The sequence below is a fragment of the Marmota marmota genome, unplaced genomic scaffold (genome assembly GCF_001458135.2).
Source record: "Marmota marmota marmota unplaced genomic scaffold, marMar, whole genome shotgun sequence".
Taxonomy (NCBI): Eukaryota; Metazoa; Chordata; class Mammalia; order Rodentia; family Sciuridae; genus Marmota; species Marmota marmota.
This window is the reverse complement of record NW_026000082.1, coordinates 36994677-37020161: the sequence shown is the minus strand read 5'-3', so window position 1 is coordinate 37020161 and position 25485 is coordinate 36994677. Positions and strand designations below refer to the sequence as shown.

The following is a 25485-nucleotide window of genomic DNA, read 5'->3' as shown; positions in this document are numbered from 1 at the left end:
AGGGCCGAGTGGGAATCTGCACAGCTAAGGCTGCTCCGTCCTGCAGGACAGGGCCATCGGCACCGGTCCTCAGCCCCCTCCCCTCCCAGGCGTCCTGCTGGGACCCACCAGGGTAGACACCAGCATCGGGGGCACCCCCCGTCTGACTGGCCTTGCTCCCAATCTGTCCCCTCTTCCTAGCTGGATGACCCTGGGCAGTCACATAGCCATCCTGGTTTGATGATCTGCACGGGGAGACAATTAAGCCCGACTTACGGTCTGACTGAACTCAGAGCCTCTATTACATGTGTCCAGCAGACGTCTGCCCAACATGTGGGGCTCCTCAGTACCCCTTGGCTGACCACACACCGGTGATGCACCCACTCATCACTGGGACCTCTGTAAATACGGCCAACCCTCGGTCATGTAGCTGAGACAAGGTGACTTGGAGTTGCACAAACTTTGGTTTGAATCCCAACCTTAAGCCTCCATCCACTAATCAGGAGGGGGCCTTGGCTTTCTGGGCCTCAGTTCCTTTATCTGTAAGTTAGGATAAGTTCCAAGATGGTGGGGACCTTGCCTGCCTGTCCTCTTTACTTTATCTCCAGCCCCAATAATAGTGCCTGGTGTTCAAGTGGGCCTTTGATTTGGGTTCCTTTAAAAATGTTTGAATGGGGGTGTTGCTCAGTGGTAGAGCACTTGCCTCGCCTGTGTAAGGCCCCGAGATCAATCCCCAGCACAGCAAAAAAATTAAAAATAAGTAGAAATGAACGAATGACCAAATACTGTCTTAACTCCATTTAGGTTGCTATAACAAAATGCCTTAGAATGGGTAGTTTGTAAATTACATAAATATGTTTCTCACGGTTCTGGAGCCTGGGAAGGCCAAGATCAAGGTGCCAGCAGACTTGGTGTCTGGAAAAGGCTGGCTCTGCTTCATAGCTGGTGCCCCTTCTGTGTCCTCACAGGATGGAAGAAGCAGAAACTAGTGTGTTCCCTGAACCTCTTTTATGGGGGCAATCATCCTGCTGTTAAGGAAGAAGCCCCCATGAGCCAATCACCTCCCAAAGGCCTGCCTCTAATGTTACTGTATTTGGGGATTAGGTTTCCACATATGAATTTGGGGGGAACAAACATTCAGACCATAGCCACCTATCTTACAAAATGGTTGTGAGACTTAAATGCAGTAAAAAAAAATGTGTAAGATTACTGGCATAGTGCCTGGCTTATATTTCTTTGTTCTCTTTTTTCCTTCTTCCCTTACCCTCCCTCCCTCCCTTCTTTCCTTTCTTCCTTCCCTCCCTCCTTTCTTCCTTCCTTTCCCTGAACTTAACACCCAACCTACAGTCACTCAAATGCTGCTTCACCTACCAACGACTCAGCCTCCAAGTTTTTTCCACAGAGCAACCAAACTGTCTTTGGCTGATGGCGCCACCTGGTGCCATAATGGAGAACTGCCTGGCCGAGGCTTCCCACTACATCCCGCCCATGGAGATAAAGAGCACATCCCTGTGGCTCTCACTCTCCAGTTGATTCCAGTTACGGTTCTCCTCCTTTGTACAACTCAGAGCTGGCCTTCCTCGGGCCTTTCTCTTCATATCAGAGGAAGGGAAAGTGGGTTCTGTCAGATCAGACAAGGCAGGCAGCGGCCAAAGGAGGCAGGTTTAAAAGGGCCGCGCAACAGGCTTTATTGAGATATCACTCCCGGGCGGAACTCGATCAGACCCACAGAGGGGACAGGGGAAGGGTCTGAGGAGAAACCGAGTGGAAGCTCGACCGGACTGGACTTTTATGGGGCTTACAGCAGGAAGGGAAGGGCTTGGGACAGGAAAAGGTGTCTCTAGGGTCCCTTGCTCCCCTTGGAGTTGGTCAGGGGAGTTGGCTGAACTCCAGGATTGGCCAGGGGGTCCTGCTGATTGACAGGCATTAGTCAGGAGATCTGGCTGATTGACAGGCGTTTCCGCCGGCATCTGATTGATGTTCAAAGCAGCGCGGGCTGCTTTGTTCTAAGTTGCCACTAAGTCGCCACCAATTCGCTGCCACCGACCTAACAGGTTCAGATAGCCAAGGGGCCGAGTAGAGGGCTGAGGTCTCAGAGCTGTGCCCCCCCCCCCCAAGCATCAGTGTGAGCGGGCAGGCGGGGGCTGTCTCTCTTCTCTGGCCCTGCCTGCCTCACTTTCTGTTTCTGTCCCACTATCTGGAGTGTAGAGTGGGGATAGCAACAGGGGACAAGCCTCAGTGTGACATCAGGTCATAGGCTGCTTGCCCAGGCTGGCACTCAGATGTGGGAGGGACATAGAGCCCTGGAGGAGTTCATCGCTGTTCTCTGGTGGAAACTCAGGCAGCCTCCGTGTGTTCCTGGAGCTGGGGCTTGTGGGGGTCTGGGTTTGTAGGCATCCCAGCCTCACAGCTCCCCACCCCATCCAAGGAGGTGACGGGCTGTCTCTAGGGATGTGAATGGAGGCAGTTGATAGAGGTACTGTTGGTGTGAGGGTACAGATCCCTCAGTTTGCCTGTCTGGAAGAGTTCGTTGAAAATCTAGATTCTCCAGGGGCAGGGCTGGGCTGGGGTTGGGGCTTGCAGTTTTAGTAGCTCCCCAGGGGATTTTCATGATGAAGCATGTTTGGGAAACTGGCAGGGGCAAATCACCTCTCTGAGCCACATTTTCCTCCTGTGCAAAACATCACCAATACCATGGAAGGGAGGTTGGCAGGAGGATGTGATCAAGATTGCAAACTGCTAGGTGACGGGGTTACAGTGATTTCCCCTTATCTGTGGTTTGACTTTCTGTGGTTTCTGTAACCTCTAGTCAATTGTGGTCCAAAAATCTTCAATGGAAAATTCCATAAATAGACAATTCACAAGTTTTTATTTTTATTTTATTTTAATTTTTTTTTTGAGACAGTATCTTGCTATGTTTTCCAGGCTGGGCTCAAACTTGGAATTCTCCAGCCTCAGTCTCCTGAGGGATTATAGGTGTATACCACCACACACAGCTTAACAATTCATAGAATTTAAGTTGCTTGCTGTTCTGAATAGTGTAATGAAATCTCATGCCATCCTGCTCCACATACCCCAAGTGTGAATCATTTCATTGACCAAGGTATCCGTGTGATATATGCTACCTACCCATTAGTTACTTAGTAGCTGTCAGTTATCACATTGACCATCATGGCAGTGCCTGTGTTCAAGTAAACCTTATTTTACTTAACAGTATTGTATTTTATTATTAGTTTTTCTTAATCTCTTATTGTGACTAACTTATAAATTAAACTTTATCATGGGTGTGTAATATGGGGGAAAAGTATCTTTAGGGTTCAGTGCCATTTGTAGTACTCTAGAGATCTTGGGGTGGTTCCCCTGGGGGTTATTAGAAACTCCATATTACTACTCATTTATTCCTGGGCTTGGCTTTGCCATGACTGTAGGCAGGTGACACCTTGGAAACTGGGCAGGGCAGGGCTGTGGAGCTTCCTGGTAATGGGGTCAGAGCCCAGGACTCTCAGGAATGCCAGGGCCCCAGCCAGTTGCTGGGGTACACAAACACCCTATTTTCTAGGTGGTTCCAGCTTATCTATGGCCCTGAGCTGCCTAGGGGGCTGGAATCTCAGGGAGGGGGTCCTGGAACTTGCCCCCTTGGTGGGGACCGCACCAGCCTGTGGAGGGTCCCAGACTCAAAACATCCCCTCTTTGCCTAGACAGCTGGACTTCTCCACCCCACAGGTCCTGTGAGTTAGGAGAGGTGTTCATGGTTCTTGATTTAAAAGCCTCTGTAGGGAAGAGGGGTGTGGCTCAGTCGTAGAGCCTTTCCCAGCCTGTGCGAGACCCTGGGTTCCATCCCCAGGACGGCAAAACCAAACCAAGCCCCCAACTCCAACCACATCAAAAATCACCTCCATAGCTCCCTAGTCCCACCCCTGACCTGGAGACAACAATCCAGCTGTTCGCCTGTTTTTCACTAGTAAACAAGGTAAAGACTGTTAACCTTTGGCCATGGGTGCCCCGAGGGACAGGAAGTAGACTTATTTGCAGTGTATGGGCCCCGGGGCTCCCTCGGGATGGCGGTTCACCACCTTCTGTTACAGAGATATCGATCCAGTGACTCTGAAGTGATGTTAAATATTAATTTCACACAGATAAGAACACGCTGTCCGTCACCACGTCCCAGGGAGGGAGGGGGAGCTGGGTGAAGGGAAAAGACATTGTGCACCCTGGGGAAGGGTCAAACCAGGGCAACGGGACTTTAGGCCCGTCTCTCTAAAGTTTGGGGCGGGAGGGTGACCAGGGAGTTGCTGGTCCCTCTAGGACCCCTTTAGGGATCCTTCCCTCCTTACGCCCCACTAGTTTCATCCTCCAAGAATCCAAACAGGTTTGGAAAGTTCCTTCTCTTGATGAGGCAAAAAGCCCTCGTTTTGACACTGACCCTGTCCCGGCCCCCTTTGTGGGATCTTGAGTGGGGGTCCTTGGGCGGAGGTCCTTCCCCTCTCTGGACCTCGGATTCCTCATTGTCAGGGGCGTCTCAGGTGAGAAGGACGTGAGGCGGTGGCAGTTCCCTGAGCACAGAGCCTTCCCTTCCTGGGAGCCCGGACGAGGCCAGGGCCCAGTGCCCGCTGCGTGGCCTCCGGGGGGCGCTGTTGAGAGCCAGGCACAGGGAGGCCCTCTGACCGCAGGGAGACAGCGCTGCATCTTTTGTCTCTGGGCTGTTTCCAGAAGGCCCTGCAGTCCCTCCATGGTCCATTCTGGAAAGTCTAGCCCTCTGGCCTGTCCTGAAGCAACTCTGAGGCCATCTGGATCCTCTGAACCCTTGATCCAATTCCAGGTGATCTGAAGCCAACTTGAACTGAGGAAGTCAACTCCTGGGGCCACCAGATATTTAACAAAATCACAACAGGAAGTGGTCACAGCCTCCATGCCAGGCACTACTACGGACACTAATGTCCTCCTCACCACAACCCCGCGAGGTAGGTGGTGCTCTCCCCATTTTACAGATGAGGAAACTGAGGTTCTGGGCCGTGCATCGTCTGCTTGAAGTCGCGCTGCTGCTACTTGGCGAGGCTGGACTTTGAGCCCAAATGGGCTGAGTCCAAGTCTCCAGAGTTGTGAAGTGAGTGCCATTTGCTTTGTGTCCTCTTCTGGGCCCAGAGGGTCCCAAGTTCCTTTCAAACCCTGTTCTCAGGTTGGAGCGTGAAACTCCTGCCTGCAAGAAGGGTTTCTGTGGCTCCTCCCCGTTGGACCTGGGGGTTCCCTGGGGTAAAACCTCCAGCAGAGGAAATAGGCTGGAAAGGTGCGGGAGGGAGCCCCAGGCCACGCCCTTCCCTGTAGTCTGCCACTCAGCTAGACTGCCTCTGCCTCTGGTCTTGGCAGAAGTATAAGTTATTCTGGTTCCGCCCAGCCAATGGTCGCGGGTCCTTGTCCCTCCTCGGGCATCACAGGGGAACAGACGCCTCTCTGCCCCCTCAGATGTTCGGGCTGGAGTCCTCCCCTCGCTCGTCAGCTCCCGTGGGGGCCCTGGGCCTCCTCCTTTGTTCTTTCCAGGCACCCACCTGGGCTGGCTGCAGAGTGTGCGGCGGGGCAGGGCGAGGGCTGACAGCCCAGGAGGTGACGGGGTGGGGGGGAGAAGTCGCAGGCTGCTGGCCCCCTCAGGACTCCCACTGCACGGTCAGGGCCAGCTCCTTGAACAGCGAGCCCAGCTCCGTGGACGGCTCGAGCTCTGAGGCCCCTGGGGCTGGGCTCTTGGCCTCAGCCTTGGACACCAGACCCTCATCCTTGGGACACACAAGGGACTCCAGCAGGCCCCAGGGACTTGGCTCCTGGTCTGAGGGGGAGCAGGAGAGGGCAGGAGTGTGCAAAGACAGGGACCCGGGGTGGCCTTCGATCTGGACGGAGGAGAGGAGGGAGAGCTGGCCCCCCAGGTACTGCGGTGTCCCCGGCTCCCCGTTCAGGCCGGGTGCTCCGTCCACACAGAACTCCTCCAGGGACATGGAGGCCATCCCCTGCAGAGACAAGTCACCTGGAAGGCAGCTCCCGGCTGGCTCCTCTTTCTGGAGCTGCCCTTTCGGCCTGAGGTGCTTGGGACCTGAGAGTGTCCCCGAGGGGGAGTCTTTTCCAGAGCTGTTCACGCACACCCCGTAGGAAGCAGTCAAGCTGTCCAGGGTGGCCTGGGGGGTGTAGGGGAGTGGCTGGGCCTTGGTGGTGGCCTGCGGAGCGTAGCACGGGGCTTTAGCTTCAGAGGCCACCTGAGGTGTGTAGGCCGGGGGCCCGACCTCAGGGGTGGCCTTCAGGGTGCAGGACGGTGGGGAGACAGTCTGGCGAGGTGACACCTTGGGGGGCTGGAGGACGGAGATGTCTGGCTGCCCTAAGTAAGAGATCTCAGGGAGGCCGTGCAGCTGTGCGGCTCCTGGGGGCTCCCTGGGCCCCGAGACCACGACCTGGGAGTACTGGACGGGCTGGGACAGGCCGCTGGGCCCGCTGAGCTCAAAGACCGGGACCAGCACGTGCTCCTGGATGAACCGCAGTGGCTGGAAGGTCAGGACGCGCTGGACGTTCTGTGCAGGGACAACAGCAGCCCACCTCTTAGGGCGGGGCCTCAGCCCCTGATGCTGACCTGGGCAGCGGGGGGGCCCCCGGGGGAGTCGTGGGGACCCTTCCAGCTGCATATACCTCCCTCCCACCCCCACTTCCCGGAGACCCCACTGAGTTCTGGGGCCCAGCGCCTCCAAGGAGGGACGGGGGCTCCCAGCCTGTGTTGAGGGCCACGTCTCAAGTCCAGGTAACTCCTGGAGACAGACTTGGGCGCTGGCTTCTCCAGGGGGAGGTAATCCAGGAAGCTCGGGACCCGGATGTGGTGTGCCAGCTGCCGGAGGCTCCTGGCAGCTTGTGACTGCAGGGTCAAGGTGGGCAAGGGTCAAGGTGGGCAGGATGGGAGACAGGAGGCCGGGAGAGTCTCATGGACATGGTCTGTCTGGCAAAATGCCTCAGAGTGCCTCGGTCCCTCCAAGAGCCCCAGATGGCTCTGCGCGGGCTCTGCAGTGGCCTCGCTGATGGGGCTGAGGGGCGGCCCTGCTGCCGGGTGTGTGTGGGGGGGCTGCAGGTGGGGCTCGTGGTCTGACTCACACATGGCTGTACATTTTTAAAAACTAGTTGCCAATATTTGAAAATTAGGAGATTTCATATTATAATCATATAATAAATAAATTTATAATTATATTATAAATTCTGATTTCTCTTAAAAAAAAGTAAAGATGGGGTCATTACCAGCCTGTGACCCCCTGGGACACACTTAGCTGCCCATTTCGAGAGGCAAGAGCTCCACAGCTCCCTCAGGCTGAGGCCGCTGCTCAGTCCCTACATCACCTACCCAGGCCTGGAGGCTCTCAAGCCCAAGGGCTTCTCTAGGCTGTGTCACTGTTCCTGGTCACCTGCTGCCCCATCCTTACCACCAGTCAGCACCTCTGCTGATCTGCCCTCCCCTTGCTCTCTGGCCCGGGTGGATGACTCACCAGGGAGTTGGGAGGCACCGGCAGCTTGGTGACGTATCTGTAGCTCAGGTAGCAGAGCATGGCCACCAAGAAGCCCATGGAGAAGAGGATGGCCCCCGAGAAGGAGTAGGCCCACGTCCGGTCTGGGGAAAGAGCAGCCCGAGGGGGAGTGAGGCTGGGATCCCGCCAGGCCAGGCCCCAGCAAGGGCACTGCAGCCCCCGGGCCAGGCAGGAAGGCCCCTGCCACCTCCCCTATCCACAGGGCTGGGGCCAGATCCCAGGCGGAAGGCCACAGGCCACACTCCGAGTGACTGGAAGATGTTCTGTCTCCCACCTCAATACAGTTGCTTTTGAAGCGAACCAGGTTTGAAGTCAGGATTCTTGGCCTCCGGCGGATGCTGACTAATGCACAGGTGAAAGTCCTCCCCCCGCAAACCCCCAGCCTGGCCAGCTCGTCACAACTGCCAGTGACCTCGGGCACATGTACGTGGGTGGCTAAGCTCATCCGTGTCCCCACAAGTAGTCACCTTTAGGCCAAGGGCCTGCACACGAGCAAGTGTCTGCCCTCACAAGGAAAGGACCCAAGGGAGGGGTCTGCGGGACAGCATGCAGGCCCCGGGCCACGTGGGCAGGAAATCCAGGGTCCCAGGTACTCAGGTGGGATCTAGAAGGGAGACCACAGGATGCAGAGGACCTGTCCCGTGGGCTGTCTGGCCTCTTTCTCTGGTGGGCAGGGGCATGGCTGGGGGTGGGCACCAGAGCAGGGCCATTGAGAGGGCAGGGTGCAGGGTCCCTCCTGCCTGGGTCCAGGGGCCGTCCTGCCTCCCTGGCAGGAAACAGAAGCGGAGGGAGGCAAGGAGGGTCAGCGGGAGCCTGTCCTCTCGGCCTCCTACCAAAGCAAGGGGCGGAGGCCCGGAAGAGTCTGCTCAGGAAGGAAACCTGGGAGAGCATCACCCCTTGTAAAAGGGGAGGAGGGGGACAGCTAGGGGCTCTGGTGGTCTCTTTGTGGCCTGGCATCTTTGGGACAGGCTCAGTCAGCTCTAGGTGTGACACTGCCTGTCAGCAGTCCTACTGGGACTTGTGAAGGACCGAGGGAAGAAGAGGAGGTTGGGGGGTTCTCCAAACCAAATCTGCACTCCCCAGGGTCTTGACCCTCCAAGTCCCCTTCCCTTTTCTTCCTGACCCCTGTGGCCTCAGCTTGGGCAGTTCATGACCAGGCACCCTGAGCCCAGCAGTCACAGTGACCCCTGGGAATTTCCGAACCTCCACTTCCAGCCCACTCCTCGCTCCTCCCAGCCTGTGTAGCTTGGGTCAGCTTCCCACTGCAATGATGTCCTGTCACCTGTCACATGATACCCCCATTGCTGCTCCAGGGAGAAGACAGGACCTGGATGTCCCTACGTGACATACCTAATGTCATTGGAAACCCCTGCTTAGTGTCCCGGGACAGTAGAGGGCCTTGGAACATTCCCTGGCCTGATAAATTTTCCACGTGCCATTTCACCTGGAGGGAGGCAGGATGGAGTCAACACCAGCCTGGGAGTGAGGAATGTCGGGTATTAGAGTCTGGCTCAGCCCTTGATATGCTGAGCTGCCTCTCTGCTATACCACCCTCTCTGGTCTACCATTTACTAATCACAGTTGCCACTGGCACTTGAACTGTCCCATAGGCCATGCATTACACTGGGAACTCACCCTGTGTTCTGCCAGAAAATCGTACCAGTATAGAGGGATACAGGTACCCTCTTCCTCCAGATAACAATGCTGAATCTCAGAGAGATTAAGTGACTTGCCCCAGATCACACAGCTTCTCAGTAGGGAAGCCAAGAGTGACTCGCACATATCTATAGCTCACCCTCACATCCGTTACACAATCATGCCTCGGTTTCCTCACCTGTACAGTTAAGATCTGCGGTGAGATGAACCTGAGACCACTTTCCAGCACCAAGGTGCTGGGATCAGGCTCTGTGACCCCCCACAGACATCCCGAGAAGAAATATAGTGGCGATTCTGGGCTCTGGGGTAAAGCAGACTCTAGGATACAGGGTCAAAGGCAAGGTGTATGACTTTGAAATGGAAGTCAGAGGAACAGGTGTGCAGTCGAGGGGACTAGTTATAAACCAAGTTCAAGGTGGTGGTTAGAGCCCAGGCTTCTGATGAATCTACCTAGGCTCACCAAGAAGCTGTGTGGTCATGAACCAGCCACTGAACCTCTCTGAGCCAGAGATCCTGCTCTATAAACTGGGAATGGTCCTGCCCAACTTGGAGGATTATTTTAAAGATTCGATCCTATATGCAAAGCATTTGACACAACCCGGGGTAATAGAGCAGTACTGAATAAATGTCACTGAGCTATGTCCCCCACCCACCACAGTGTTAGAGAAAAATTGATGTCATGTCACAAGAGATCATGGAAGGACAGGCCAAAGAAAGGTGAGTTTGCCTGTTTTCAAAACCCAGGGCAGGGCAGGGGTGGGCCTGGGGTGGACTTGGTGTGTCTAGTACGGTCGGGGGGAGCGTCTCAGTCACACGTGCCCCCCCAGATCGGTGCCCATAAAGTCGGTTTCCGTTTTTTAGATTCTTCTTGCCAAGGTCTATTCTGGTCTCCCTGGGACCCTTGCCCAAGAAGGACAGGCCCCGTGCTGGCCAGAGCTGGCTGACCCCCCCCAGGATCGCTCCTCTGCAAAGGATTCAGGTGGAGGAACCAGGCTCCGGGGGATCTAGGGAAACGGACGAATTGAGCTTCCAAACAGAGCTGCCTCCTAGGGCCATGCACTTTGTTCAGCTCTCAAACTGAACTCTGCTCTGAAGGTTGGCACCGTGGGAACAGAAATCACCTACGAACACGAATCTGAAGGTGATGGTCAGGTGGGGGCGGTTTTTCCCAGTCCATCCCTTTCATGTTCTAACCTTGCAGCTCAAAGCAACGTTTCCACCGGCTTCACCATCCCTCTCCACCAGTTGGGCAAGTTACCGAGCCACTCTGAACCTCAGTTTCCTCTTCTGTAAAATGAGAATGATTACGGGACCTGCCTCAGACAGCTGGGAGGGCTGCACTTACTAGTGCCTGGTCCCTGGTTAAGGCTGAAGAAATGCCAGCCAGCCTTCACCATCGTCATCCTTATTCTTTGGTTTGGGGAGATACTGGAGGATCCTTTTATCTTCCCTTTTCTCCCCCTGCAGACTTTCCCCCAGTGTCACCTGGGTTGGTATCAAGGGGAGTCTTTCTTGCCAGGTTCTCACAAACTGGTGGAGAGAGGAGATCCAGACACAGGCTGGAGGGAGGGATCAAACATTCGCTATGAAAATCCACCCGTGGACTCAGCCATGAATGAGCCAAGACGGGCCTTGACAGTACACTAAGAACCCCCAGGGTTTTCAGAGCTCTGCGAACCCAGCCCTGGTGGCAGGCAGGGAGGAGTGGGTTCAGAGGAGAATTCAGGATCCCCCTCCTCTGGCTCCTACTCACCCGGCAGCGTCTTCACGCGACACACATAGGGGGCGCTCTCCTTGGACCAGGTTGGAATCAAAATCATGGTGGTCCCAAGGAACTCCGTGTCCGGGGTCAGGCCGGAGAACTCGTATTCTCTCTGCTGCCCTTCCAGGTGCTGCGGCCAACAGAGACCCACAGTGACCCCGCCTGCAGCCAGCCTCCCCCTGGAGCCCCGCCCGCGCCCTCCCGACAGCTGCCCAGACCAGACACCCCTGGACCCGCCCGCAGCTCTTCATTCCTCTCTCCCGCTTCTTTCTTCTCAAATCCAACCAGTCGCCAAGCTCTGCATACCTTGTGCTTCGATCCGGGTCTGGCACTTGCCCGCAGCCTATAAATACCAGCTGCTGCTAAGAGACCACATCCCCCTCGTCCCTGCTCCCCTCCCCCACCGTCTTCCAGCTCTCCTCTTTCTTCTTTATCAAACATCCAACGCCTTTGAATACCCACCCTCCTCCCCTGCCTTCCTCTTGGCTTCTGTCTGGATTGGGCCTCCAGCCTCTAGCCTCCAGCCTCCAGCCTGGACAATTGCTGTGGCTTCCGTACTAGTTGCTTCTCTCTGGTTTTGCCCCTGTCCATTTCCCATCTTCATCTCAGTGCTGCCATGATCTCTCTAAAAGATTAATGCAATGACAACGCTCCTTTTTTCCAAATGCTTTTGTAACAGGGGTCCACCTTACGCTCTGAATACAGCCCTTGCTGCTCTACCAATGGGACTTATTTTTTTTTAAATGGATTTAATTTACATTCTCAGTCTATACTCAAAGGACTTAAAATCAGCATACTACAGTGACGTGGCCACATCCATGTTTACACCAGCTCAATTCACAACAGCTAAACGGTGGACCCAACCTAGATGCTCTTCAATAGATACACAATGGAATAGTACTCAGCCTTAAAGGAAAATGCAATTATGGCATTTGCAGGTAAATGGATGAAGTTGGAGAATATCATGCTAAGCAAAGTAAGCCAATCCCCAAAAAACTGCAGGTCAAATATTTTCTCTGATAAGTGGATGCTGATCCATAGTGGAGGTGGGAGCCAGGAAAGAATGCAGGAACTTTGGATTGAGCCGAGAGGAGGGAGGGAAAGGGGGGAGTATGGGGGTGGAAAAGATGGTGGAATGAGATGGACATTATTACTCTATGTACGGGTGTGATTGCACGGGATGTGCGACGCTACATTGTGTACAACCAGAGAAATGAAAGGTTGTGCTCCAATTGTGTACACCGAGTCGAAATGCATTCTGCCGTTGTGTGTAACTAATTAGAACAAATAAAAATTTGTTTGAAAACAGACATGTTCAGTTCTTTTCCACTCCCCCTCCTCCTCCCTAATCTCGCCCTCTACCTAACCTCAGGGGAAACAGAATTACCTTTCTTCCCCATCCTAGGCAGAGTTATCCATCTTTGAACACATTATCTATGTTCTCACTCTGGTTCTAATGGTTTATACCGTCTATCAGTCCAACCCTCCCCCAAACAACTGTAATTGTGATTAAAATGAAAAAAAAAAAAAACAACTCCATAAGAGCACTGGAGATTAAATAAAGCAGGTAGATATTGGACAGAGGAAGAAGGTTGGCATGGGGTGAATTTTTTTTTTACATCTTTTATCCTGAAGGAAGACCCCAGTCTACACCTCGTGGGGTGACTAAAACCTAGATAGAGACCCTGTCTGTCATACATTTTTTTTTAATATTTATTTTTTAGGTGTAGATGGACACAACACAATGCCTTTATTTTTATGTGGTGCTGAGGATTGAACCCGGGTCCCACCTGTGCTAGGCGAGTGCTCTACCACTGAGCCACAACCCCAGCCCCCTATCTGTCATCTTTCTGGCTTGAATAATCAGAGGATAGAATTTGATGAGACAGGACTGATCCAAAGAGAGGGAGGCCCAGCTTCTGTGTATGAACTTTGCCCAAAGCCATGGCTGGCCCCAGATTGTGCTTGGACGGGCAGCCTCCAAATGGCACAGATAAAGTTAAAAAAAAAAAAAGAAAAGAAAGAAAGAAAGAAAAAAAGTGATCTGAGATTCTAAAGTCTGGAATTCAGCCAAGTTAGCTGTCCATTAAAACATGACAAAAAACCAAAGCAACAGCCTCTGCAGGATGTAACAGAATCCAGACTCGTTTCAACTGTCATCCATAATGTCCAAGGCAGGTTACAAAATTGTTAGACATATAAAGAAAGAGAAAACTGGGACCCATATTCAGGAGAAAAGACTCTTCATCTCGTCTGACCCCAAGGTGACCAAATTGTCGGACAAGGATTGTAAAGCAGCTGTAAAGTTTTGCTCAAGGAAGTGAAAGAAAATATGTTTGTAATGAATGAGTGAATAAAGGAATCCTAATGGAATACATTAACTGTAAACATGGGACGCCTTAGAACTGAACCATACAATATTTGAATGAAAAAAAAATGCATGAAATGATCTTAGCAACAGATTGGAAATGCCAAAAGAAATCGAGAACTTGAAGATAGGTCCCTGAAGCCAGGCGTGGTGGCACACGCCTGGTAACCCCAGGGACTCGGGAGGCTGAGGCAGGAGGATCGTTCAAGAGTTCAAAGCCAGCCTGAGCAATTTAGAGAGGCCCTAAGCAACTTAGTGAGACCCCTGTTTTGAAATAAAAAGGAACTGGGGATGTGGCTCAGGGGTTAAGCATCTCTGGGTTCAATTTCCGGTTCCCAAACAAACAAATAAATAAGTGGATGTGAGGAGCTGGGAGTAGCTACGATAAAATCAGGTAAATTAGAGTTCAGAGTATTACTAGAGATGAAAGAGACACATCAAATCATAAAATGGTCAATTTATCTGGAAGCTATAACAAGGGAAAAATAGACAAGCCCACCACCATCCCAGTTGAGCAGTTGAGAGCTGAACACGGCACAACTAAAAGAAAAAAAAACCAGATCCCCCCCCAAAACCGGGAAAGACAGAGGCCCTGAATAACACTGTCAGCCGCCATCTTCTAATTGACATTTATAGAGCACGCCACCAAACAGCTGCCAACACAGGTTCCTTTCAAGTGTACACACGGAACAGTCGCATAGGCAGGCCATATGCTGCACCATAAAACCCATCTCAGTAAATCTAAAAGGGCCCAGATCAGGCTGGGTATGTTCTCTGACCATGAAATGAATTAAATTAGAAATCAATAATGATAAAATATTTAGTCAAACATCAAATATTTACCCAAAATAGCTGTGATAAAGACTCTGCCTGTTCAGTAAGCTCTCGCTGCTCTCCTTGACGATGGATATGAACAAAGATTTCTCCACCCGCCACCTCCATCTCTCCTGCAAGGTCCCCGCAGGCTTCCCCGTGCCCCCACCTCAGGGCTCTCCAACTGCAAGGTGAGGGAGAAGCACCCGTATTCTCTGCAGTTCAGATCCAGGGTGTAACTGCAAGCATTTGATGCAGTGGACAGAGGGGGCCCAGGGACCTGCACTCAAAAGGGCCACAGGTGACTCTGATGCCACCCGTCTGGGACCGTCTTTTGAGAAACTACTCCAGTCAAAGTGGGCAGTTTTCTGCTTTTCCAAAATGCCCTCTTTTTACTTCTCTTTCTGATCATGGTGGGGCAGTGTCGGCCCGTGGACTTAGCACTGAACTGGATCTGAATCCTGGCTATGCTTTCACTCGCCGAACAATCTTGAGCAAGCGACTGAACCTCTCGGAGCCTCTGTTTTCTCATCTGGAAAATGGAGACAGTGGCTTGTGCCTCACAGAGCTGTTCGGGATTCATTGACCTAATAGGTATATATGACCCGGGATACCCCAGAAACCGGCACTGACAAACGCAAGTTTTTCTGGAAGTCTTTTAGATCCACCTTGCAATATCCTTATTTTCCTCTACCTGTCGCTGTTGGAATTATTTCAACTTCTTCCAGACTCGCTAAAGTATTTTTTTTTAATTTTTAATATTTATTTTTTAGTTTTTGGCAGACACAGCACACAGCACCTTTGTTTGTATGTGGTGCTGAGGATCGAACCTGGGCCGCACGCACGCCAGGCGAGAGCGCTACCGCTTGAGCCACTTCCCCAGCCCCCGACTCGCTAAAGTATAAGCCTCTTGATTGTGAGAATTAGAGTAGGAAATGAACATTCATTCAGCTGGATTGTGGGTTCATGGCACATGCTGGGGGGAAATACCACATCTTTTCCAAAAAAAGAAAAAAAGGAAATAATTTGCATATACCATTTGGCAGTTTATGCACTTGCCTTTCACATTTCATTATTACTGATCTTAGGACACTCCCTGAATATAGTTCCTGAAATTGTATGGAGTGGAGAACCAGTTTAAGGAAATACAGCAGTAGAAACTGACTCCAGCATTTTTGAAAGTTAACACCCGAGGATGTTAATTGGCTGTTCTCTAGGACGTTACAAAGTATCAGACATCAAACAAAATCTATATTATGCAAATCAAGGGGTTTTTTTTGGGGGGGGACACCAGGAATTCAACTCCTGAGCCACATCCCCAGCCCTATTTTGTATTTTATTTAGAGACAGGGTCTCACTGAGTTGCTTAGCGCCTCGCTGTTGCTGAGGCTGTCTTTGAACTCATGAGCCTCCTGCCTCAGCCTCCTGAGCCACTGGGATTGCAGGCACGTGCCACCACATCTGGCACAAAAACAAGTTTTGCGGTCAAATAAATCTGAGAAAAGGTGAATTAAGCAAATAGAAATGGGAATCTCTGCCTCTGCAGGACTTGCCAGAGCCTTCAACATGTTACTGTGTACGTGAGTCTGCAAGAGGGAGGTTGTGCTTAGGATTCAAGGCCCCCCTTCACCCCACAAGGGACATGTTTGGGGAATTCTATTTATACAACATATTCTCTTTCTGTTTAGAGCAGCACAGATCTAACCGAGAAGGAAGGCATTTCCCAGGTGAGGAAGGACCAGGATGCAACCTATGTTTACCATTTTGTAGGTGTGGTTGACGTGGAGCTCCACACGGTAGAACAGGTCTTGGAACATCTCCTCCAGGGTTTGCTGGTGGCCATCTCCTGCACGGATGGGCGTGGGGGTGGGATGGATAATCATCTGAATGGATCTCACTTTGGGGATACAGGTCACGTCAGGTGGTTTGATGGTAGCTGGGGAGAAAAAAGAAGAAAAAGTCAGAATTGGCATTAGTGTCAATATGTCAATATGGATGGTGGGAAATGACAGCTTCTCCCACCCACCCCACGCAGAGCCCAGGATGTTTCCAAATGCATCAGCTAAACCTGCGTGAAAAGCAATCCTGCACTCGCCTGGCGGCCAGGTGTAGGGCTGACAAAGGGATGTCCAGGTGGACGGGAGGAACCAAGGATGAGGGTCACCGTCCCTGGGGTTGGACAAGCCTGGACCCTGCTCCCAGGTGTCCCAGCTCCTCCCCCCCACCTTGAGTCTTCCTGGGACACAGGACCCCAGGTCTGTAGGCAATGACAGCTCTGGGTATGTCCACATGGTGATTAGCCACATGTCCTAAATAACACCAGGGGGGGCTGAGGTCACCCATTAGTGCCAAGGCCAGGCCCAAGACTTCAGTCTCTCTCAAGATGGAATTTTCCAAGTAACTAAATGAATACAGACCCTTGGAGAATATGAATCTTCTCTCCCCCAAAATGTACCTCGACAAAAATCTTGCATTCATGCAAGATTTCAGGGATTCATGCACCCTACCCACCCTGAATCTAGCTCATAGAAATCCCTCAAGGGTCCATTGACCTCTGAAATTCAGAACATTTGAATTGGCATTAGTGTCTGAGGCAGAAGAAGGATGCTCATTTGGACGCTTGTTTGTAAAATTGAAAAACCGAGCAGAATATCCTCATAAAGGGAATTAGATAAATAAATTAGGGTGCCTCCCAAGAATGGGCCCTTTTGCAGTTATGAAATATCACATTGTGGAAACACATTTAATAATGTGGGCAAAAGTTTATGATACCATCATACAGAGGGAGAAGAAGGTCAAAAAGATTAAAAAAAAAAAAAAAGACCCAGGTGCTAGTGATTGCTTGTTGGAATGATCGGGGGTGGGGGTGGGTGATTTTTATTTTTCTTTGAATATTTCTGTGTTTTCCAGATTTTCAGTACATTATCACGGACTTTTCTATATTTTGCATATTTCTATATTTCTGGAAGTAAACAAGCCAGGAAGAAAATCAGTAACTGACTTAATTTTATTTTTTGTTTTCTTAAAAAGTCACGTGTGGCTGTAAGGCGAGCTGGTGAACGTGTGGGAGTCGGGCAGCTGGTGCGCATTCATTTACTCGACCCTTCTGGGTGCAGCCTCTTCTCTCTGCTGAGCTCTCTGCTAAGGTCTGGGAACACAGAGGATCCCGTAGAGGATCACTGAGGCCATTTTTGGAACTCACATGTTAATGAGCCAGGCTGATGCTGTACATGTAAGCAAACATGATAGCTGCCCACTATGATATGAGCTATGAGGACAAAGTGCAGTGGACAGGGGTCCCCCGGTGTCCACTGGGATCGACGCTGGGACACCACATCCATTCCCTTCTAGGAATAAATTTATCGTTTGGGGAACAATGACAAAAAAAAAAGCGAGTCCTCGTTCAAGTACAGATGAAGTTTTGTTCCAAATATTTTTCACCTGCATTTGGTTTGATCTGTGGATAAGGGTCCTGCAGGCACTGAGGACACATTGGGTTGGGAGGGAGGGTAACAGGTGGCCACCCGCTGAGATCAAGTAGTCAGGGCTAGGAGTGGGGACGCTCGCTTAGGGCTGAACTGAGCCCCAGTAAGGACTGGGAAGAGCCACCAATGAGTGAGGGATTTCCAGAGGCCAGACTGGATCAGTAGACAGAGCTGCTGGGATAGACCGTGCCTCGGAGCTCACAGCAAAGGGCTGGGTCTTATTTTAAGAATCATGAGAATTTGCTGGAGAGTTTTCAGCAGCAGAGGGGAAGGTGGGATTTGTGTATTGACAAGGGTCTGGGAGGAGCCCTGGGGATAGGAGAGCAGGGGGAGGGCGGGAAAGTTGACTTCCCTGGCTGCAGAGGAGGGTGGTGTGAACTGGGGGCTGTGGGGGGGGGAGGAACAGGCCCCCTGGGGATGTGCTTTGGTGGGGGGGCACCTTCCCTGACTGGCCCTGGTGCAGACCCCTCCTGGCCCTCTGCCCACTTAGAGGGAAGGAGCCTCCCAGGCGCTTCACTGCCCCTGGCCCAAGCAGGGACTCCCACTCACTGTGTGGCAGAGAGCTGAACCGGTCGGTCATCTTGGTGGCCGACCGGCCTCCAGGGCTGATGGCCGTGACCCTGGCATAGTAGAACTCAGTGTGGTTGCCGGTCTCCATGGTCAGGTTGCAGGATTTCTGTGTGATCCTCTGGCAGCCTGCCTTTGCCAGCCATGCGATCTCCCCGTACCTGGGCAGGAGGGAGGGGCCGGGCACACCATTAATGAGGCCTAGGTGCCAGGCCTGTGGCGTTTTAATAATGATAGCGGTATCTCCTATTTACACAGCGTGTTCTGTGTCTCAGGCCCTTTATGTGGATGCTCTTGGTTCTCATGGTGACCCCCCCTGGGCTGTGTACACAAGGAAGCCGAGGTTCAAAGGAGGAAAATGCACCCCGCCGTGCCCGTGACGGCCTGGACTTGAACCCAGCTAGTCTAGTCTACGTTCTGATCTCACTACCCCAAGACCCGGTGGGCGAAGCCTGTTATCCCCATTTGACAGACAAGGGATCTGAGGTTCAGAGAGGAGATGACAGGCCACAGGAAGAAGTGGCAGGACCAGAAATGGACCCCAGGTTTGTGGACCTGGAGCCCATGTCAACCCTCCTCCCCTGCCTGGGTGGAGAGAAGAACTAAACGGGGGGCACAGGCTGGAGTGGGGTGGGAACAGACTTCCTGTTGACCTTGTTTTGCCAAAAGTCAAAAAACAATCTCCAGGACCTCATTACGTCAGGCGCAGGTTGACTTCGTCTTACCTAATCTACCTGACAACCTAGGAGGAAGGGACTCTCACTGTCCTCTCTCTACAGATGGGGAACTGAGGCTTGGTGGGGTTCCCCAGCGGACCGAGGTCGCACAGGTGGGAGATGGCCCTGCAGCCCTGCCCGGCGGCCGCCAGCCCTGTGGTATCAGTCCTGATTGAACCTTCCCTCTGCAGAAGGAATGCAAGAGTTGTCCAGCAGGGCTGGGGGCAGCAGCTCAGTGGGGGCCCAGGGACGTGTAGAGTGGGGGACATTCTGGGAGGTCTGGCTGCAGAGTCACAGGAGGTGGGTGTGGGCAGGAAGCCTACTTCTTATATTCCACGCTGTAGACGGTGCCAGGGGTGCTGTCTGTCCCGCCGTCCCACGTCAGGATGTTTTCAAAGTTGTTGGACTGGAATTTCACGTGTTGAAGAAGATCAGAGGCATCCTCAGCAATGCGAGCTGCGGGAGGTGGGAGCAGGGTAAGCAGGTGGGCCCCCAGCCCTCCAGCGCAGCAGCCTGTTACCCCACCGCCTCTGCGCTCAGCCACCCTCTTCCTTCCCACTGGGCTGTAATTCACATGGCATCGGGTTCACCCAGTGACTACTGGGAAGACTCACACGCTGTGCAACCATCACTACTACCTGATTCCAGAACACTTCCGTCACCCCCATAGTGGCCAGTCCCCATCCCTCTATTCCCTGTGTAATAGTCCATGGTAAGGACAGACCACGTTTTGTGTATCCATTCATCAGTCCATTGACATCTGAATTATTTCCAGTTTGGGGCTATTTTGAGTAATGCTGCTGCGAACGTTTGTGCAAATAAATTTAAGTGGATATGTTTGCAGTTGCCGTGGGTGGATATTTAGGGTCGGATTGCCGGGTCACTCTATGCTTGGTATGGAACCCAGGGGCTCAGGACAGGCCAGTGCTCTATCACTGAGCTACAGCCCCAACCCTTACATTTAACTTTGTGAAGAATCGGCAAACTGTTTGCCAAAGTGGCTGCACTTTCCTACCCCCAGCAGCACCCGAGGGGTCCTGTTTCTTACCCTAGTCCCACTTTTTGCTGTCTCTTGTTCGCTCACTTTGTTTTTGGTACCAGGAACTGAACTCAGGGGTGCTCAACCACTGAGCCACATTCCCAGCCCCTTTTTGTATTTTATTAGACACAGGTTGCTAAGCGCTGGCTGTGAACTCACGATCCTCCTGCCTCAGCCTCCTGAGTGGCTGGGATTACAGGTGTGCTCCACTGGGCCGACTACTCACTTTTTAATGCCACCTGAGGTGGGTGTCTTCACTTATTATAGAGAGTGCCAGCTAAAATGCCCCAGAAAGCTCGCCCAAAGGCGTTCCCTGCACCCAGGATGGAGGGGGCTGAGAACTCTGGTCTCCCAGCCCAGCAACTGCTGCTTAGGACATGGAAAGGAGAGCCGAAGCCTGGACCCCTAGAAGGGGGCTGGGGAGGGGCTGCTGCCTCGGCATCTTCACTGGAACTGAAGAGCCCTTGACTTGCAGAACCCCCTGCAGCCTGTGGAGGGGAAGAAGGACAAGAAAGTGGCCAGAGTTGGATGCTGGCTCTGAGCATGCTCAGAAGGACCTGTCTGGCAGGGTGGGAAATACCCAGGTGCAGACCCAGCTGTGCCAAGGCCTCTTTGATGGCCATGCCCCTCCCTTCCTCTGGACATGACCATGGCCACCAGCAGGCCCAGGGCACGAAGGGGTAGATAGTTATTTATTCCCAAGTTATAAACAGTATTTCTGCAAGAGGAGTCCAGGGTTGGGAGGTCCTTGGGGAGATGGGAAGCGTATGAGGGCAGTCCCATCCTGGGGCACATCCCCTGCCTACGTGGAAGGCCACCACCCTCTCTGAATCTGGGTCTACCTGACCCAGCAGCTGTGGACATCTTTGTCTGGGAGCTTCCCAGAGTCCCCAGAATGGGGCTTTAGGGGTAGCACAGGGGGTCTTATTGCCCCCACCCAAGGTGATGGCTGTGCCGCTGAGCCCCAGATGTGGCTCGTGTCCTGGGCTTGGATCCCAGTCTGGGCAGAAATGGTGTTTGCAGGGAGGGGTCTTAGACTCAGGGCTCGGTCTAAAGTCATGGAAGGGAGTCCAGTGGCCACTGGTGGGGTCAAGGGCAGGAGAGAGAGGCTGAGATTTGAGAGGAAGCCACAGTCAGTCTGGGGTGGGCTTGGCCTCCCCCAGTGCTGGGTTAGAAGCTGCACTGGAAAGCTTGCTGGTTGGGGACAGTGTCCTGTGCAGGTTCCCTGTGCTAGGGAGGCTGGTGGCTGAAGCTGGAAAAGGGTCCTGGGTGGAGTGGGGATGGCCGCCACTTTTTGATGTGTGTGCTGGGAACTGAACCCAGGGTGCTTTACCACTGAACTCCATCCCCAGGCCTTTTAATTTATTTATTTTTTATTTTGAGACAGGATCTCGCTAAGTCACTTAGAGCCTTGCTGAATCGCTGAGGCTGGCCTTGAAAACTTGTGATCCTCCTGACTTAGCCTCCTGAGTCACTGGGATTACAGGTGGGCGTCACTGTGCCCAGAGGAAACTGAAGCTGGCTTCCTGAAGTGGTGGGGGGCATGGCCGGCCCCCTCTCTAAGGGGGTATCAGGGACTAATGAGGCCTTCCCTCTCCTCCCAACCTCTCGCTCCTTTTCATCCCCAAATCCATCATGCCCTCCCCGGCTGGGGTCATTTCTGCACTTCCTGGTTGGAAGTGGACATTCTGAACGCCGGGAGACATACGCTGTGTGGAGCGACTGTCTGGCCGACTTTACAAAAAGCAAGTTTTCACATTTGTGTGGAAAAACCATATGTCAACCGGTGGGGATGCTAAGAAAGTACACAAACAACGATCCCACATGCTCAGGAACCAGCTAGGCGCACCAGGGCGAGGGGCCAGGTCTGCAGAGGATGCTACTGACCCTTCACCATCTACTCAGGGCTGTTTCCTGTGGGTCCCCATCTTAAAGGGCCACGAGCTCTAGGACTTCCAGCCAGAATGGGAGGGGGCCTGAGGGACATGTTTTGGAGCCTCTGGGGCTGCAGGAAGTCTCCCTCGTCCATCAGAGACTCAGAGTGTGGGGAATGCCCCGCTGAGGCCAGGGCAGCACAGACTGGAGGCAGTAAAGGAACCAGTCAGCGCTGGCCAGGGACTGTCCCTTCACGGGCCTCATCCTGCACTGAAGCCAGGAGGGCCTGCAGAAGTCACATGTCCCTCTCTTCCATCAGGACTGTGCTCTCACTTCTTGACAGAGATCCCCGACACTCAGCTCAGGAGAGTGGACAACCTGAGGTCTCAGGTCAAGTTCTCCACGATGATGAATCCCATTGGGACCTTGGACTCGACAGCAGTGCAGCTCACCTGGCCACTCTGGGAGGACATGCTCTTTCAGGTCCGGCCAGAGGGGCCAGAAGAGGCCCCACAGGGACATGGAGAGAGGCCACGGTGTCCCTCCTCCCCTCTTGGGCCAGCAGAGGGAAAGAAGCCAACTCTGCTGGAAACCCCCCCCCCCCAGGGAGGGCAAGAGGTCTGCTCCCTAGGCCAGTCCCCTACCCGCTGGGATGAGGGGATCCAGCACCCAGGTTGAGACAGCTGGCCACATGCCCCTGGACCTACAGGTCAGTTGAGTCCCTGGGAGAACCCGGGCGCTGGGGCACCCTCTCATCCTCCCCAGCCACCTGAGCTGGCCATCCGCGTCTCCAGGAAAAGCCGGCACCCAGTCAAGCCCAAACAGGGGAGAAACTGAAAGCAGCCTGGATGGGACTGCAGGGTGGGTGCAGGGAGACAGCCCGCGCACTGGCCCCAGGGTGGGCCAGCCCTCACCCCGAGCAGGGGCACTCACCGGCCAGGGATCCCACCACCAGGATGGTCAGGAGCGTCCTCATCAGCCCTGCTGGGGACCCCTTTGGGCCCCCACTCCGGGCCCTGCACAGAGGGCAGGCTGTGAAGCCTGGGTGCCCGGGCAGCTGGCTCCACCCGGCACAGGGCGGGGAAGGAGGGGAGGGGAGGGGTCAGGAGGCAGGGGAGGACCTGGGCCAGTGGGGGCAGGGGTACAAAGGTGCCTGGCCCTGTGCTCTGGAATTCCAGATCCTGGGTGGGATCCAAGGGAGTTCCCTTCCTAGCTGCAGAGAGCAGCTACCAGGCCGGCCGGCTTGTTTATCTGGTCTGGGTAGCTGATTCATCCCAAGACTCCGTAGTGGTTGATTAGGGAGCTGAGAGGCAGAAAGGGCAAGAATGACCCACAATGTACAGTCTGATCAGAGAACAACTGGCGACGAATCAAATCTCACACCATGTGGGTATCTCTTGCCCCAGCAATTCTATTCCTAGGGGATCTACCCTGAGGAAAATAACGGGGCAAAACAGAAGAAAAAAATCCAGAATGTTTCTTGCAGCAAAGGAGAAGCCTGGCTTCTTGGCTTCATTCTGGCAGGTGAAGATATGGGTGTCTAATGCCTGTCCTTGTGCCCATATCCTGACCCCCAGGCTGGACAGGGGGCTTGGGAATGGCGAGAAGCTCAGCCATTTACCTTGAGGCTTTGGGGCTGGTCTCTGCAAAAAGTTAGAGAAAAACGGATCTCAAACCCCAGGGGTTCTTTGTGCTGTGCTGGAGAGAGGGGGAAATGTAGGAATGGGCCTCTGGTTTGGGGCAGTGAAGACAGAGACTGCTCCCAAGCTGTCATTCTGCCATGAAGAGCAGTATCTACAGAAATGCACGAGAACTTCCTAGTGAGGAAGGTGCCTGGGAAAGGATTTTCCCCTTCTTGCTGGGCCCCAGAGAAGGAGAAGGGGCAAGAGAAGGACCTGCCCCTGGGGGGTTTGCTGGGCCCCAGTTGCACATGTCAGGACTATAGCAGGAGATTGGCCCGCAGGGGGTCCAGGGAGGGCTTGGCTTTATTTTATTTTTGTATGTGGTGCTGGGGATCTAAGCCAGGCCCAGGTAATGCTCTACCCCTGAGCTGCACCCCAGCCCTGGGCCTTGGCTTTTGGGCCTGATGGATGGTGATATCCAGGGATCTCTGTTTCAGTTTTCTTTCCTGTGTTTGCTATCAGCTCTGAACTTTTGCTAAAGTTTGTTTGAACAAGCAATCAAATCTAAGCTGCGCTTTGGGGGACTTAAGGTAGGGCCTGTGCCAATCATTTCCTGTTATGGGAGAAAACTACATTTCCCAGGCTCCTTTGTCAGCTGCTTTCTGATAGACTGAGCCACGCAGGTTGGAAGAGTGGAGAAGTCAGGGTATTTCTCGGCTTTGTCTCCTCTGGGGCACCAGCTCTCCCTGGGGAGCCCATCTCGTCAGGCAGCTCCACTTCTTCCTGGTCCTCTCAGGTTTGAGCTCAGGTAGCTGCCTCCAGCATCTAACCCTGTGGCTGGCAGGATAGAGCAGCTTCTGACTTCTTCTCGGTCCTGCCTGGGTCTCCAGTTTTCCCATCAGCTGGTAACCAACTCCTTAGTAAAGTCCGTTGCTTGGAAAGACTTGAGAGGTTTCCGTGCACCTGGATGGACCAGGATGGAAACAGTGTTTGATAACTTTAGGAGCGAGGTGGAGCGGGGAGGCTGTCACCAGAGGAACAGGTTACAAAATGCCAGGAAGGGACCATGGAGATAGGAGCCAGTTCTGGACCAAGTTGGCTGCCTGGGGTGCAAATTGCAGCCCACTGGCTGTCCCGTAGTGGTGACCGTGTACAGTTATTGGATGGTTGAAGAACTTGAGAACAGCCGGAAATTGGTTTCTCACAGTGTGGTGGTGGTGGTGGTGGGCTCAGCCGCCGTGTTCAACAGCAGGGTTGTGGTTGAATGGATAACGGTGTGTTCACCCAAAGTGAGACAAATTCAGCCTTCAGAATAATGTTGGAGAAATATAATGTGTGGCCTGGTAAACATTCTCCAAATATTGTCAAGTGGAAAGCAGCATGACTATCCCACGTGCTGTCCACTGTGTCCTCCATGTCCCCATGTTGCAGTGGAGACAAGGCTTCTACCTTGCTCTCCTTGGTGTGGCAGTGTCTGGCATGGGTGGGCACAGAGCAGACTCTCCTCACGTTTGCTGATGGACTGAGTGTGCTGGGGTGGGGGCGCTGGCCAGGGCTTTAACACAACCTGAAACACCCTGGAGCTGTAGGAAAAGCACATCCTGAAGTGATAGTTACTCAGATCTGTGACCTGCTCCCGTCCCTTCTCTCAACACCCAGGGATGCCGGGAGCTTTTATGCAGAAGCAAGAACCTCAAAAGGCAGCAGGTGGCCAGGCGCAGTGGTGCACACCTGCAATCCTAGGGGCTCAGGAGGCTGAGACGGGAGGTTCACAAGTTCAAAACCAGCCTCAGCAATGGTGAAGCCCTAAGCAACTCAGCGAGACCCTGTCTCTAAATAAAATACAAAATAGGGCTGGGGATGGGGCTCAGTGGTTGAGGGCCCCTGAGTTCAATTCCCGCCCCCCCCCTCAAAAAAAAGGCAGCGGGTGTTTACCTGAAGTCTGTGGGGGAGTGCAGAGTGCTGTCTTCGGGCAACCAACTCAGCAGGGGAGATCCTGGAGGGGTCCCCAACCACTCTGGACAGAAGGAGCAAAGAATAAGGGTTTGGCTCCCCCCCCCCCCCC

At 53.2% G+C, this 25485-nt stretch overlaps 1 protein-coding gene and 1 long non-coding RNA gene across 2 annotated transcripts; one reads left to right on the top strand and one right to left on the bottom strand.

Moving 5' to 3' along the window:
* Positions 1-4349: 4349 nt before the first annotated feature.
* Il22ra1 (interleukin 22 receptor subunit alpha 1) lies at positions 4350-22889 on the bottom strand. The gene is made up of 7 exons (XM_015485516.2): positions 22732-22889; positions 19208-19340; positions 18151-18329; positions 15877-16052; positions 10927-11065; positions 7479-7600; positions 4350-6524 (listed from the first exon to the last, which is right to left on the bottom strand). Exons 1-7 carry the CDS (start codon positions 22772-22774, stop codon positions 5619-5621), a joined length of 1698 nt encoding a protein of 565 aa, XP_015341002.1. The 5' UTR covers positions 22775-22889; the 3' UTR covers positions 4350-5618.
* Positions 4967-12236, top strand: LOC125620472. The gene is made up of 3 exons (XR_007352171.1): positions 4967-5083; positions 10128-10314; positions 11063-12236. It is a non-coding gene; the product is annotated as an uncharacterized LOC125620472 (long non-coding RNA).
* Positions 22890-25485: the final 2596 nt, after the last annotated feature.